The 16,461-nt window shown below is 37.9% G+C and overlaps 1 protein-coding gene across 1 annotated transcript in view; it reads left to right on the forward strand.

Annotated features, from left to right (window-relative positions):
* Hprt (hypoxanthine guanine phosphoribosyl transferase) overlaps positions 1-15,737 on the forward strand; it is a 33,583-nt gene extending 17,846 nt beyond the window's left edge. Inside the window, exons 4-9 of the mRNA NM_013556.2 lie at positions 2,730-2,795; positions 6,354-6,371; positions 10,424-10,506; positions 14,182-14,228; positions 14,400-14,476; positions 15,144-15,737. Coding sequence (NP_038584.2) covers positions 2,730-2,795; positions 6,354-6,371; positions 10,424-10,506; positions 14,182-14,228; positions 14,400-14,476; positions 15,144-15,191 — 339 coding nt within the window. The 3' untranslated portion in view covers positions 15,192-15,737. The remainder of the gene's footprint in view (positions 1-2,729; positions 2,796-6,353; positions 6,372-10,423; positions 10,507-14,181; positions 14,229-14,399; positions 14,477-15,143) is intronic.
* The last annotated feature ends 724 nt before the right edge of the window (positions 15,738-16,461 follow it).

Consider the following 16,461-nt stretch of genomic DNA (forward strand, 5'->3'; position numbering starts at 1 on the left):
TAAGGACCTTGGGAAGAGCAGTCGGGTGCTCTTAACCACTGATCCATTTCACCAGCCCATATAACAACTATTAAATGAAACTTTTTTTCTCTTTATAGTGTCCCTTTAAAAGGAAGCTGTTTCCTTAACAAAAACTTCAGGGAAGCATAAGCTGAAACACTGAATGGGACTGTGGAAACGTGAACATCTTAGCGTGCAAGTGTTCTGTGTGCTTTGGAGTTCTGTTGCCTCGGACCCTATAGCAATAGCCTTTGGATCACACTTGCATTCTTAGATATTTATTCCTTATGTCTGTCCTTTGAAAGAGGAAGTACTTGGCATTGGGCTGTAATACCATTTTTCTACAGCAGGTGTCAGTATTTATCAGGGTTTGTTATTACTATGTAGCACTCAGTGTAATGCCATCTTAACTAGGTTCAGGTTTTGTACAGTTCTTTTTCTTTGTGTCATTAATCAGTTGTGTGTGTTTGAAATTCTGAGTTTTAGGCTAAACTAGTTTAAATTAAAAAGCCAACATTTAGTTTACAGCTTGGACTAGTAGTATTTTTTGTTTATTTTGTTCTTCTCCACTCCCCTTAAACATGCTAGGTAAACATTCTACCAACTGAGCTATCATTTTAAAAAAAAATTTTGAGATAGGGTTTTGAATACCGAATAAAAATAGTTTTATAGGTAGTATATTTGTCTGCTACTTGGTGTTACTAATTAGTATTGATCCACATAAGAATATATTAGATTGTGTCATTCTTTGTAATAGTTTCATAGTATTATTTATGTGTATTAATTTCTTTAAGTAATTCCCTTTTAAAGACATGCTGGGTTTTTTTTTGTTTTGTTTTTGATGACTACCTGATATAGTGAACATTTTTGAATGTTTCCCTTGCATGTTTGTGGATATTTTTGTAACACTGATTCTTGGAAATGGGATTGTTAGATCAAAATAATTTGCATGTTTATAATTTTAATAGGCATTACTATATTTTTTCAAAAGAGGTCATATTGCTTTCTGTAATCTAACCAGCAGCTTGAGTATTTGTTTCTCCTGAATGTATTATCAGGCTTAATTGCTGTAAATGTGGATGAATGAACAGTAGAATCACATGTAGAATCTGTCAGGTGGCCATCAGTTGTCTATTTGTATTCTAATAGTTCTTTTTTTTAAAGAGATTTGTTTATCTTGCTTCATGTGTATGTGTGAATGCCAGCATATATGTATTTACACCATATGGATGCCTGATACATTTGAGCTCAGAAGAGGGGATCAGATCACCTGAAACTGGAGGTATAGGCATATGAACTGCCATGTGGGTGCTGGGAACTGAACCCAGGTCCTTGGCAAGATCAGCAAGTGCTATTAATTCTGATCTCTCTCCTGTCCCACCTGGTAGGTTCTTATTTTGAGCAGAATTTACATTAGGAATAGTGGTTACAGATCTTTTTAGTTGGAGTTCATGACTAGTTTTTTATCCTTTCTAAGAATACAGGGGAAAATTATATATATTCCTGGGGGCTGAGAGATGGCTCAGCAGTTAAGAACACTGTCTCTTCTTCCAGAGGTCCTGCGTCTGGGAATTGAACGAATTCCCAGAAACCACACGGTGGCTCACAACCATCTGTTATGGGATCTGATGCCCTCTTCTGGTGTGTCTGAAGACAGCTACAGTGTATTCATATACATAAAATAAATAAATCTTTAAAATAAAATATATTCTTACATTTTCTTCTAATCCACTTATAGTTCTATTTTTTACATTTAGATTTTAGTCCATCTGGAATTTATTTTTGTGCATGGTGTGAGGTAGGAACCATGCTTTATTTTTTCCCAAATGGATAAGTAATTGACCAAATACCATTTGTTGAATAATTCATCTCTTAATTACTGACTCAAAATATCATCTTTGTCATATACTAAATTCTCATGTTTTTGGGTCTGTTTCTGGATTTTATTGGGTTCCTTGAACTTTTTGTCATTCACTGTGCTGGTTCTATACCAAGCTAATTGCTGCAGTTTTTGGTATGCTTTGCTGTCCCAGTAGAGTAAGTCCACACTCTTTTAATCATCAGTTTTCTGATTTAATACCAGCACATCCAAATTATAGCTATTCCCACCAACTCTAGTGAGTGTTAATCACTCTCCTTTGAAACCTCTGTAAGGTTTTCTGCTAATTTCTCTACAAGCAGAAAGTGGGAACCTAAGAAGGATGTTCTAATAGACTAGTAATCAGACCTGGTTTCTCAGACAGTTCTGAAGATGACCTGGATATGGGCATATCCAGGATATGGACATATTTTATGGGCATATCTTCAGGGTTGAATGTGATATAGACCAGCTCCTACACTTGTGTGACTCACAGGAATGGTTCAGGGCCAGAAGCAGACACCTGTCATGCTAATAAATTGTCCTTTGTAGTTGAGAAGTACCTGATTGATGAGTAGCTATAATATGCCCACTCAGAAATAGATGTACTCTAGTTTTAGAACTCTTCAGAGCCTCAAATACTAGTAATGGTCAATTAAGATTTTTAATTTTTACTAATCTCTATGTAAAATTTACCTAGTCATTCATTTCTAGAAACCTAATTCTTATACTTTATAATTTAGAATAGCATAATTTTGTGGCCATTAGATAGCTAACTTTTTAAATCTTATAGCTTATATCTAATAATTTGAGAAGCTTATATATATATACACAAGAATTTGCATTTAAGTGATGTTCTTTTTTCAACTAGAATGATCAGTCAACGGGGGACATAAAAGTTATTGGTGGAGATGATCTCTCAACTTTAACTGGAAAGGTATGTAACTTGAAGAGGAAAGAAAGAACATTTTTATACCAAGAAACATTAGTAACTGCTTTCAACCACTTACTTAGAGGTACTTTATTAGTAAAAGTAAGCTGGTATTGTTTAACTCTTAGAAGTACTTGATATAGATTAATATTATCTCCTGGACTTTATAGCCAAATGACAGCAGAATATACCATTAACCCTCACAGTCCATATTGCTAATTACTGCTTTATTTTGGTTTTTTCGAGACAGGGTTTCTCTGTGTAGCCCAGGCTGTCCTGGAACTCACTCTGTAGACCAGGTTCGCCTCAAACTCAGAAATCCACTTGCCTCTGCCCCCAAGTGCTGGGATCAAAGGCATGCGCCACCACTCCCGGCTTTAATTACTGCTTTCTATAATACTACTTTGAAACTCTAATTTGGGATCCTTCAGAAAATATAGCTGGAGAGGGACAGTCTTTTTTTTTTAATAGATTCAAATGTAGTTTCATTTGAAGGTGTGTGTGCGCGCACACATGCTTCTCTATGTGTATTTGTTTTTCTAAGACACAGTCTTACTTAGAGTCTACACCATCTTTGAACATCTCTTATGTAAGTCAGGTTGGCCTTGACATGGTGGTCCTGCTTCAGCCTCCCAAATGCTGGGATTGCAAGCATAAGCCCCCATACTAGACTGTGTATGTTTTCTAAGCGGCTGGTTATTTTTTACTTGTAGGCACTGTGCCATATATAAATGTATTAACCTGGTTACTTTCACAGTAATCTAGTGAAGGCAGTTATATTTCCATTTTGCAGATCAGGAAATGAAACAATACACTTACAGTTTCAAAAACTCCTTGGGATTATGAGATGTAAACAATCTCTCGAAGTCACGCAACCAGGAAGTAGAAAAGCTTGCATGCTGACACCAAATTCTTTCTTTCCTCTAGCTTTTAGGTTTAGTGCTCACTGCTTTCTTGCACTACTTACTCACTACTCACTACTTCCTTCACTGAAACTCTGTAGGGAACTTTAACATAAAATGCTGGTATTCTGGAGGCCTGTATCAGGGTCACGCCAAACTAATGTCGCTGTCAGCAGTGTTTAGAACCTCCAGGGGCGAATTTGTAATCTGTTCGTTCTCGCTCTCTGCCTCTCTGCTGTCCATTTGGTGTACAACTGCCAGACCTCTTTCCCTTTTAGCATGGTTTGTCCATATTTAGAAGCTATTCGAAACCTGCCCTTCTATAATCCGTTTTCGGGGCTGGCAGGGGCCTAGCCTTCGAAGCCTGCTGGGATTTAGTTTGACCTTCTTCACCTAATGGCTCTGTCTCTACACAGCGCTGTGATCTTAAACAGAGCTCTGCTTCTAAAATAACTTCTCAGAGCAGCCACAATAGATTCTTTTTATTGTGGAAAACATCAAGGAATACAAATTTAGTAAAGTTAAATCTTGATGATGAGATTATGGGTTTATTTAAAACATTCTAATTTTTTGTGGAAATTTATCTTATGTGTATGCAAGTACAGACATAATGCACACATTTTCCCATTAATACTTGAAACGGTAGTCTTTGGATCCAAAATAACCTTTATTCAAACCCCTTTCTCTTGCCCTTCTCAATGTTTACTACTTTAGGTAGTTCATTTGACTACTCAGCCTCATTGTTTCCATTATTAAGTAGACATGTAGCTATTTGACAAAATAAACTCTCAGTGGTAGCAGTTCTCTCTCTCTCTCTGTATTAGAACAATAGTCTTTAAAATGTCCCAAATTTTTATATCTTTTTAAAATTTTCTATGCATATCCTGACCTTTATTTTTTGAAAGATTTACCTACTTATTTAATTTATTTATTTCTATGTATGTGAGTACACTGTACAGATGGTTATGAGCCTTCATGTGGTTGTTGGGAATTGCGTTTTAGGACCTCTGCTCACTCCAGTTGGTCCTGTTTACTCTGGTCAACTCCATTTGCTCGGTCCCTGCTCACTCAGGCCCAGAGATTTATTTGTTACTATAAGTACACTGTTGCTGTCTTCAGGCACATCAGAAGAGGGCAATGGATCCCATTACAGATGGTTGTGAGTCACCATGTGGTTGCTGGGAACTGAACTCAGGACCTCGGGAAGAGCAGCCAGTGCTCTTACCCACTGAGCCATCTCACCAGCCCCTGACCTTTACTTTAAAGTGGCTTTTTCCTGCCTATAGAATGGGATGCAGTTGTAGCTTGTTTGCCAGAAGTTCTGGGCTTACATTCTTAGACCTGTATAGCACTGTAAGATACTGCCTTCTATGGTAAACTACTTTGAAACATGGACATATTAGATGTTTTTCTTGATTATAATTTCCTTTTAACGCACAGCTTTGATTCTCCAAATGATTTACCCACAGCATATGTATTTTTAAATTACACTTGAGTTTTGGTAGTAATTTATCTTGTAAAGTACTTAAACTATAGGCTAAAGGAGATGAAGTATGTCTTTAGTTACTTTGAATACACACAATACCAAGGCAACTTATAAAAGAGAACATGTAATTGGGAGCTTGCTTACAGTTTCAGAGGGTAAGTCTGTAATCATCCTGGAGGGTAGCCTGGTGGCAGGCAGGCAGCATGACACTGGAGCAGTATCTAGAGCATACATATTACATGCACATTGGATGCAGAGAGTACTAGAGACTAGACCCGGTGTGGCTTTTGAAATGTCACTTTTGAAGCCCATTCCCAGTATATGCCTCCCCTAACAAGGCCACACCTATTAACCCTTCTCAAAAACAGTTCCACCAACAAGGGATCAAACATTCCAATGTAAGAGCCTATGGGGGGAATTTTTCATTCAAACTACAAGGTGAGAAAGAATTTTGAATTTTCATGGACTCCAATGGAGGCTATGTACTCTACCTTGATAATCACTAACTTAAAGTAATAAAGAAGACTTGGCAATTCTGATGTTATGGTTGTTTGGCAGAGTGATTTGAGAACTATAGACTAACAGTATAAAATAAATCTGTCCAGTGAGTATTGTGGGCATGTGAAATGTCTGTCACCTTATCTCTCTAACTAGCAACTCAGACCAGGCATGATAAATCACAATTGCAATCTTACTATTCAGTAGGTTGAGGCAGAAATGGTGCTGCCAGTTTGAGGACATTTTTGGCTACATTATGAGTTCTAGGTCAACCTGGGCTACAGAGTAAAATTAACTAGAAGATTGAGTTGGGGTTGGGGTGGGTTTAAGGGCTCTGGTGGATGTATTGATATCTTTTCCCAGTTTCCCAAATACGCACACAACCATATACTAGTTTTAGCTTGATGGAGAAATAAAAAATTTGCATTTTATATTATGTTAGATGCATTATTTTAAAAGACATTTATACAGATTACAGTTCTTGGAATATTAGAGTCAAAATACATAAAAGGAGAGCTGGTTCAAGTTTTTCAGTTTACATATGAGTCACTGAGATCCTGAGAAATTTCCCAAGTATGAATTTGGGTAATTTCTTAGAATTTGTTTAATGATTTCACTGATAATTGGGAATACTGTCTCACTTCATATACTAATTTTCATTTCTCTGTTTTCTTCTAGAATGTCTTGATTGTTGAAGTAAGTTCTACGTTTACTTTTAATATACTGTCTACAACTTTCTAACTTAGTGTGTATGGTAATAAAGGTAAGTCGGGGGCGCTTGTGTTTTCTAACCCTAAGAGAAGCCAGGTACAGTAGGGCATGTCTGGAATCCCAGATCCTCAGGAGGCTCATGAATTCCTGGGTTAGCCTGAGTTGCATAGTGAGTTTAAAGACCGAGAAAATCCTTATTTTAAAAACAAAACAAAAAGACACAAACAAAAAATATATTTTGTAAGTGATGTGTTTTGCTGCTCATGAAAAAAGTTATATACTTCCTTTTTCAGTTTTGATTTTTTTCTTTTAAAACTAGTTATAACTATATAGAGAAGGGTGTGTGTGTGTGTGTGTGTGTGTGTGTGTGTGTGTGTGTGTGTGAGTGAGTGTGTGATTTCATGTGTTAAGTTTTATTTTATGGAATGTTACAAGATTTTTAACATTTCATCTAAATAATATAAAAGTATCAAATATTTCTGGCAAGTGAGTGGAGTAAAGACTCAAACCGCTACTGTCTGGAGCCCATTGCTTTTCAATGTGTAAAAAACCAAAAGCATTAGCCAGGAGCTTATGGATTCAGAATCTTTGTGATAAAAACCATCAATTTTTGTTTGAGCAAACCTTGAGCTGATTCCGATACATGCTGAGCTTTAAGACCCATTGATTTACTCAGAAGAAAATGAGAAGACACTGTCTCATTAAGGCCTTCTTTGGCTGTCCTACATAAAACCGTACATTTCCATGTCTTCATCTTCCTATTCCTTTCCATACTTTTTTTTTTATCACTGCCTACATGCAGACTTTATTTTTTGCCTGTGGCTTCCCTGTTTCACATCTGTCTGACTTGCTGAACTCTATACATGTACGTCTATACCACAGATTGTGGTCATCCTCCTACCTTGACTCTATTCCCCAGTTCTTCAGGATGCATCTTAATAGATTCTCATTGTGGCTTCAGAATATATATCAGCTTCATTCCCCATCATTTTTCATTCTTTATACTTTTTGCATTTCCTAGAGCATCATTTTTCTATCTTCATTTTCTGTCCCTAGTAGTTGCTTTTCATTTTTGTAATCTCTTGTTTCCTTTCCACTTTTTGTAGTATTTATGTTTGTGCATTGTTTTGTGTGTCTGACTGGGTATGTATGTGTGTGCAAGTATGCATGCTAGTGCATAAGAACAGAGGCCAGTAGAGGATGTGTGTGCCATCCTCTTGCACTTCCTATTCTATGAGGCAGGGTCTCTCCCTGAACCTGAGGCTCACATTTTCTTACATAGGCCGGAAGCTAGCAAACCCCAGCAATCCTCCTGCCTCCTGTCTTTTCAGACCTGAGTTGTGATGGAAGCAGGATGCCTGGATTTTGTGTGAGTCCTGCAATGCAAACTCCAGCTACTATAGTTAACCACTGAGCTACCTCTCCAGCCCCAATGCCCCTATTTTTTTTTTAAACAAAAGAATTTTTATTCTTTCTTTTATGTGTGGTGCTAGGGATCAAACCCAGAGCATGCTAAATAAGTGCTCTACCACCAGGCGTCACCCTTGACTCTTTAGGGTTTTTTGTTTCTTTGTTTGTAAGAGGTAGGTAAATATCTCAGGCTAGACTCTTACTCCCTCCATCCCACCTGCCTGTACCTCTCAAGTCAAGTGCTGGGATTATAGGTATCTACCATCATTTGCGTCTCTTCTTCCCTCCCTCTTTCTCTTATTCCATCCCTGCTGTCTTCCTCCCTTCCCTCCCTCCCTCTCTCCTTTCTTCTTTTCTTCTTTTCTCCCTTCAGCATGATCTTGTCATACAACTCAAGATGAGTGTTTTTCCTTCTATGAGACCTGGTCTTAATGTAGCCTCCTCATCTGTCCTGGGTCTCACTATGTGGACCAGGAGCCTAAGCCTTCTGAATGCTATCCATTACAATTGTGTGCCACCATACCTGCCCTCCAAGCTGGCTTTGAACCTACTGTGTAACCTGTGCTGCCTGTGAACTCATAACCTCTCTGCCTCAGCTTTTCACATGATGGAATTATAGGTGTGTGCCACCATTGGTTGGTTTGTATTTCTTTTTAAGATCTCTTCTCTTTTTTCAATTAGTTTTAGTCTACTGCATTTTGATTATGTTTGCGCCCTCTCTCTACTCCTCCCAGATCTCTCTTCCCTTCCCTACCTACCCAACTTTGTGTTTCTTTATTTAAAACCCATCAACACAATTTGTGCTGCTCCTGTACTCTTGGATGTGTGACCATCCATCACTAGAATGGTCAACCCACCAGGAGACACATCCTTAAAGAAAGCTGAGTCCTCTAGCCGCAGCTATCAATGATAGCTTCCTCACTATGGGTGGGACATGATGTCCACCTCCCCCACTCCATGCTGGGAATTTGTCTGTCTTTGACCCTGCACAGGTTGTGTGCATGCATTCTCAACTGATGTCAGTTGATAAGTGCAAATGTTGTACTGTGACAGAAAACATTGTTTCTTTATAGTTGTCCACCACCTCTGGTTCTTTCTCTTTAATTAAAAACAAAACACCTTTGTGCTTGCATGAGTAAGCATGACACAGAATGCACATGGAGGTCAGAAGAGCGCTTTGTATAACTGCTTCTCTCCTTTACCACTTACATGGAATCTAGGGATTGAACTTAGCTCACTAGGCTTGCATGGTAAAATGTACCCACAAAGCCAGCTATCTGGGCGCCGTTCTTTTAAGTAACACATCTCATCTCCCTCCCTACAGAGCAATCAGTATCCTTCGCCATCATTTCTTATTTCTTTCTCCCCCTTCTCCACTTTCTAAGGTTTATTTTTTGAGGACATAGGTGAGTGGGATTACACCGTAATTGCCCTTTGTGTTTGAAGAGGATCTCACTATTTCTCTCTGGCTGTCCTGGAACTTGCTATGTAAACCAGGCTGTCCTTGAACCATGGCAGGTTTATAAACACACACACACTCCACAAATAAAATAAACGTAGCTTTTTAAAAAAAGTTCATGTAGGATGATAGCACTGTACAGTTTCTGGTGTGATTGGCCAGATGAGGGACAATTTCTCCCTGACTATCCAGGGGTAGCTCTCAACTACAAAGATCATCCCTCAAGTCCTACGACACAGCCCTGTCACAGCATCACAGCTTTTTAAACCAGCAGGAGAGTTAGGTTTCGAGCCCTGATATTCGTTGTGGTCTATCTGTTTTATGGATTTTTATCTGTTTTCTGATTTTTTTTATGGTACTGGAGAATCTAGGGCATAATGGGTGCCATGTGGGTGTTTTATCACTGATAAAGTCATTTTATATAGTAAAACTTATTACTTAGATGCTTTTAAAGATAATACAAAGTGGGCTGGAGAAATGGCTCAGAAGTTAAGAGCATTGTCTGCCCTTCTAGAGGTTCTGAGTTCAATTCCCAGCAACCACATGTTGACTCACACCCATCTATAGTTAGATTTGGTGCCCTCTTCTGGCCTGCCAGCATAATGCAGGCAGAACATTATATACATAATAAATCTTTCTGTAAAAAGATAATACAAAGCAATGTTTCTTAGAGTATCAAAGTTTGGGATGTTAAGAGTCCCTATCTTTAATTTACAAAAAAACCTACTATATCTTTTACAGAATTAAACCTGGTAATTTATGCCTGCAACCCTACCTCTTAGGAGTCTAAAGTAGGGGGATCTTGAGTTTAAGGCCACCAACCTGAACTACATAGCAAGACCCTGTGTGAAATACAACAGAAAGATTTGTGTATGTGTGCAGTGCTTACATGTAGACGTTCCATTTACTGTTTTTGACCTTGCCACATCTATGCAATCTAGTTCTGGGGACTGACATTACCTCTGCTTACTTAGAGCCAGATAGGTTACAAGTTCCAGACTATCTCTGTGTGAATTGTGGTGAGATTTTGTGTATACTAAAAATGAATGGCATTGTGTCGTGGAATACTAGAATATTGCATTTGGAATTGTATGTTTGTAATAAGGATGATTTTTTTTAAATTGTGGTGGTTTTATTTACCATTAAATGTCTCTTTTCTTTTTAAAAGGATATAATTGACACTGGTAAAACAATGCAAACTTTGCTTTCCCTGGTTAAGCAGTACAGCCCCAAAATGGTTAAGGTTGCAAGGTATGTATGCCACTTTAAAGTAGAATGCTTTCCTTATTTAGAATATTAAGTGATAGCTTCTTTGTAAGGAGACATGCTTTTTCAGCTTTCGTTTTATCATTACAGAGTAATGTAATCTTAAAACTCAAGACAGTAGCCTTTGTAATTTTATTGTGTATTAATAAGCCATTATAGTCAATTCCTTGTCTAATACAGTATATATAAGGCCTTGGATCTAGAACTACCTCAGATGCTAAACTCCCTAGATGTTCAGGTCCTTCATAAAGAATGTCAGATGAGCTGCTGAGATGGCTCAGTGGGTAAAGTCATCTGCTGCCAAGCCTGACAACCTGAGTTCAATCCTGGGACGCATGTGGTAGACAGAGAGGACTGACTCCCTCTGACCTCCATGTGTGCCACACTCAAGTAAAATAAGTGCAATTGTTAATGGCAGGAGTGTTTGCACAGAATCCATGCATACTCTCCCATACACTGTAATACCTACCACAGTGTTAATACATATAATTACGCTAAATTATTTAGGGAAATACATATCTTTATAGTATGGGTTCTTAGAATATTGTTTATTTATGTGTGTAGTATATGTATTATGTGCAGGTGAGTACACACTCATCATGCAGATATGTGAAGGGCAGGGCAGGACTGAATATCCTGTACTGCCCTTTACTCTGTTGCCTGAGACATGGTCTCTAACTGAGCTGTAAGCTCAAAGTTTTAGCCATGCAGGCTCATTGGTGAGGTTTTTGAATCTATCTCTAGCCCCAGCGCTGGGGTCACGAACACATACAGCCATGGGCAACTTTTTAATGTGAATATTAGGAGTCAAACTCAAGTGCTTGTGCTTGCAGACCAAATAGTCTTATCCATGGAGCCACCTCCCCAGTCCCTAGAATGTCTAGTCTTGATACACAAGTTTTTAGAAATGGAACTCTCACATATATACAGAGCTATGTAACAATTGCTGTTTCAGCATGTTACTTATATCAAATTTATCCTGAGTGACATGGCATATGATCTGAGGTCCCCTTGTGAAATTGAAATAAATCATACCAAGGTAGTAACAAGTGGTGGACACTGCACATCTGAATCTTCTGGATTAGAGTGGTGAGTGAGGCATTCTATTTTGTGTTGTCACTGAAATTGTACCATGCTTGCTTCCTTTTTCTGAAGTCTCAAATCTTACTATATCTGGGTATTTGGCTTGTGCTTTCATAGTTTTCTGTTTTTATCCTTGGTTATAGTTTGATTCTACAACAGTTGTTATCTCCACCTTATAGATAAGGATACTGAAGCCTAGGGAATTGCCCACAGACACAGAGCTAATAAGCTATAGAGAGAAGATTTGAACACAGGGAACCTGTCACAGTTGATGCTTCTGCTATTTTAAGTTGGGTTTTGTTGTTAAAAGTGACATCTTTTTTGTTGTGTTGTTGCTATTGCTTTTTGCTTTATTTTTACTTTATAGTTTCATTTTTACTTTAATATCTTTGACTGCTCTGTGCTTTTTGTGTAGAGGAGAGGTCGGGTCTTTTATTTTTGTCTTTTCCTGAATGATTAATTGGCTCTTAATTTTTTTTAAAGACTTTACTTATTTATTTATTATATGAGTACACTGTTGCTGTCTTCAGACACACCAGAAGAGGGCGTCAGATCTCATTACGGATGGTTGTGAGCCACCATATGGTTGCTGGGATTTGAACCCAGGACCTTCGGAAGAGCAGTCAGTGCTCTTACCTGCTGAGCCATCTCTCCAGCTCCCGGTTCTTAATTTTTGAAAATTTACACTTATTTATTGTGGCAGGAATATTGGCACGTGCCACTTGCACTTGTGTTGGTCAGAGGACAGCCTAAGATTCTTTCTACCTTGTTGGTCCTGGGTCGGGGTGGAACATAGTTTGGCAGTCTTGATAGCAATAGTCTCATATACACTGTGCTATGTCTGCTGACCAATTAAACTAGCTTTATAAAATCGTTTTAAAAGATCAAAGTATCTATAAAGTCTTTGAATCTCTATAATTTTAATAAAACTTATTTCAGCAATTTGTCTTCATGGACTTTTTGGATAGATGGCACAAATATACCTCAGTGAGTTTTTGCCATGCTGAAGGTGAGATGTGCCCAGAGAATACTTGGGTAATTTTTGATGATGTAGTTGTCCTACGCAAGTGTGTTTTGGTCTTTCCCCAAACTAAAAATTAAGTCTTATTTGGTAGTATTGTAAGATAGCGTGGTCACTCTAGAAAGCAGTTTTTTTTAAAAACTGCACAGGGAACTACCAGAAGACCCCAGACGTTGTGCTGAGTACTTATCCCTGAGAAGTGACCATGTTGCTATAAAAATCTGTATTGGTTTATAGTCAGGTATGGTGGTTCACCCCTGTAATCTCAGATTTTGGAAACTGAAGGCAGGAGGATCACACTGAATTTGAGACAAGCAGCCTGAGCTATATAGTGAAGACCTGTCTTCTATCTCCCTACTCAAATACGACTGTTCACGTCATTTGTGATAATGCAGAATTAAGAAGAACAAAATTTGAACAAATTTGAAGCACATTTATACCACGAAATCAGCAATAAATAGGAACAGCCATCAATATGCAGCAGTTGAGATGAGTGTTACTGGAGCTGTACAGTGCTTCAGGAGGACATAAAGCAGGTGTTCGCTCTTTCTGTTTAAATGCTTACCTGTCTCCCAGTTTTGATATGCCCAAGATTTTTAATTTTTTTCAAGGCTATTATAATAGTAGGACACCAAAGGCAAAGCAATAAAACTGTATGATTCTACTTATATAACCCCGTTTGAAATGACAGATGAGAATGGATTAGGGGTTACCAGGGGTTGAGAGAGAATACAGGAGGGAGCCTTGCATGAGTCAGAGTATCTTGATTGTGGTAGTGATTAGACTAGTCTCTATGTGATTAAAATTGATGAAATCTGTACAAGGCCGCTTAGTTCACCAAGGCCCATGTTCTGGTTCTGATAATCTGCTGAAATACGACACTAGAGACCTTTGTGTGTGATTTTTTTTTTTCTTTTGTGACTTCAGTGAAAACAAAAATAAAAATTTTGAAAGCCATTAACTTTTTTTGGGCGATATTAGGGTTTCAACTCTGGTTGTATGCATATATGACAAGCATTAGATAACTAGCATTTAACTTTGTAGTTTTATATAATTATGTAATCAAACTACATTCATAAATTCATGATTTCTATAAATAATAAAGGTATAAATTTAAAAATAAAACTGCTTAAAACTTACATTTTTAGCAAGAGTCAAGTAGTTGAAAATGTAATTAACTAAAAAATTGAGTGAGTAACTCAGTGGTCGAGTACATTCTTAATGTGATCAAGGCTCTGAGTTCAGTATCCACTGCAAAAAATTCCCATTGGTGAGCCAGTTATTACAAGTCCTGATGAAAGAGCATGTCTTACCTTCTTTAGTTAGGATTCTGCTCTCAGAAGCATCTTACCAGGTTCCAGGTGGTGATCAGTCGGGGGCCTTGACCTTCATGTGACCTCTCTGTGATTTAGTTCTTCTCCCTTTCAGCCTTCCTATGGGTCTGCGAAGCTGTCCTTATTCTGAATGCAGATGATACTACTTAAGAACACTGATGTTTTCTTTGTAATGCTCTGTAGTCTTTCCATATGCCACATGTAATTTTTTGTAATTAACAGCTTGCTGGTGAAAAGGACCTCTCGAAGTGTTGGATACAGGCCAGACTGTAAGTAGATGCCCTTTGGCCAATCATTTATCCATCTTATAACTGAAAAAGTTAACTATGAAATGGCTTAGGGTTACTTTAGAGAACATTTGTGAGGAAGGTACATTTGCAAGAATTAGAATTGAAAGTATTATTTTCTCTAAAGAATAAACTATGATTATTTATTTACAGTTGTTGGATTTGAAATTCCAGACAAGTTTGTTGTTGGATATGCCCTTGACTATAATGAGTACTTCAGGGATTTGAATGTAAGTAATGCTTTTTTTTTTCTCGCTCTCATTTTTCAAAAACCCACATAAAAATTGAGGAAAGGGAAGAATTGTTTTCTCCTTCCAGCACCTCGTAATTTGACCCGACTGATGGTTCCCATTAGTCACATAAAGCTGTAGTCAAGTACAGACGTCCTTAGAACTGGAACTTGGCCAGGCTACGGTGACACTTCTTGCTGGCTGAAGTAGTTGAACAGCTTTAATATACAACAACTGTCTTATTGTTATTTCACATGATATAGTCATAAGTAAGAAATAAACGATTCAGTTTCAATTTTGTAATTGACTCTGCTTCAGATCCCTGCCTCCCATTCTGGAGGCAGGAAGGAGTCTTCTGGGTGAGTTTATAAGCATGGTCCAGGAGCAGTTAGAAAGTCTCCATGGGCAATATTACCTAAAGCGTATTTTTTATTTCACTTACCTGTTTTGATTTCAGCTTTATGTTTCTCAAAGTTACGTACTAAGACAAAGAAAAAGCAAACTAATGGACTATAGTTCTGCTTTGTTTTCAAATTATGTCCTCTTCAAGTTGCTGGTCCAAAATACCTTGTTTGGTAGAAACCCAGACAACGTAGGAGGACCCTTTAATGCTGTTATTACCTCTTTAGAATCCGCTTTTCTAACGAGAATGTCTTTTATTTTATAGCACGTTTGTGTCATTAGTGAAACTGGAAAAGCCAAATACAAAGCCTAAGATGAGCGCAAGTTGAATCTGCAAATACGAGGAGTCCTGTTGATGTTGCCAGTAAAATTAGCAGGTGTTCTAGTCCTGTGGCCATCTGCCTAGTAAAGCTTTTTGCATGAACCTTCTATGAATGTTACTGTTTTATTTTTAGAAATGTCAGTTGCTGCGTCCCCAGACTTTTGATTTGCACTATGAGCCTATAGGCCAGCCTACCCTCTGGTAGATTGTCGCTTATCTTGTAAGAAAAACAAATCTCTTAAATTACCACTTTTAAATAATAATACTGAGATTGTATCTGTAAGAAGGATTTAAAGAGAAGCTATATTAGTTTTTTAATTGGTATTTTAATTTTTATATATTCAGGAGAGAAAGATGTGATTGATATTGTTAATTTAGACGAGTCTGAAGCTCTCGATTTCCTATCAGTAACAGCATCTAAGAGGTTTTGCTCAGTGGAATAAACATGTTTCAGCAGTGTTGGCTGTATTTTCCCACTTTCAGTAAATCGTTGTCAACAGTTCCTTTTAAATGCAAATAAATAAATTCTAAAAATTCGCCACTTTTTGAATTCTTTCGTGTAAAAGTCCTTAAAACTAAGGACTGTCTCTTTAAAGAAATTCTCCATGTCTGTCATTTCTCTACAGATTAATTCAGTACAGTTTTCCATGGGTTCCCCTTTGCTTACGTTTTATAGCTAATTTAATGGTACTCCTCAGCAAGTATTGCAGGTCATGGTTATCTGGTGGAATGGGTTGGTAGAGCGAGGGAAGCGTCTACCTACTGGAAACAGTAAATTACAGACACTCAGCACCATTTCCTAACCTGTCTTCTATTAAAAAGAACATGTTTTCTCCTCGTTTTCTGTGAGGTTGTTCAGACTACAATCTGACCTATAGTTTGTTTTCAGGTATGTCCTGTTACCCTTTTGGTTTGGATAAAGCTTTATTGACCAGAGAACAGTAACAGTAAAACATTGTTTTGTCTTTTGGGAGTAAGAAATATTTGGGACCAAAAGTCCTGTTTGCCCTCTTGTTATCACGAGGTATGAGCTAGCAACCTTGTAGCACAGTGCATATTTACATTCCTTTCAGACTGTGTTCTTATTTCCAGCAGTGAAGTGGGGAACTTTAAATGATAACAAGAACTTGCTGCAGTTAGGCTGGTGAAATGGGTCAGTGGGCAAAGGTTTGCTGCCATCCCTAGGAGCACCTGCATGCTGAAAGGAGAGGACTCCAGAAGTTGTCCCCTCGCCTCCACACACCTACTAAGCTGACAAATA

The sequence above is a fragment of the Mus musculus genome, chromosome X, assembly GCF_000001635.26.
Source record: "Mus musculus strain C57BL/6J chromosome X, GRCm38.p6 C57BL/6J".
Classification (NCBI taxonomy): Eukaryota; Metazoa; Chordata; class Mammalia; order Rodentia; family Muridae; genus Mus; species Mus musculus.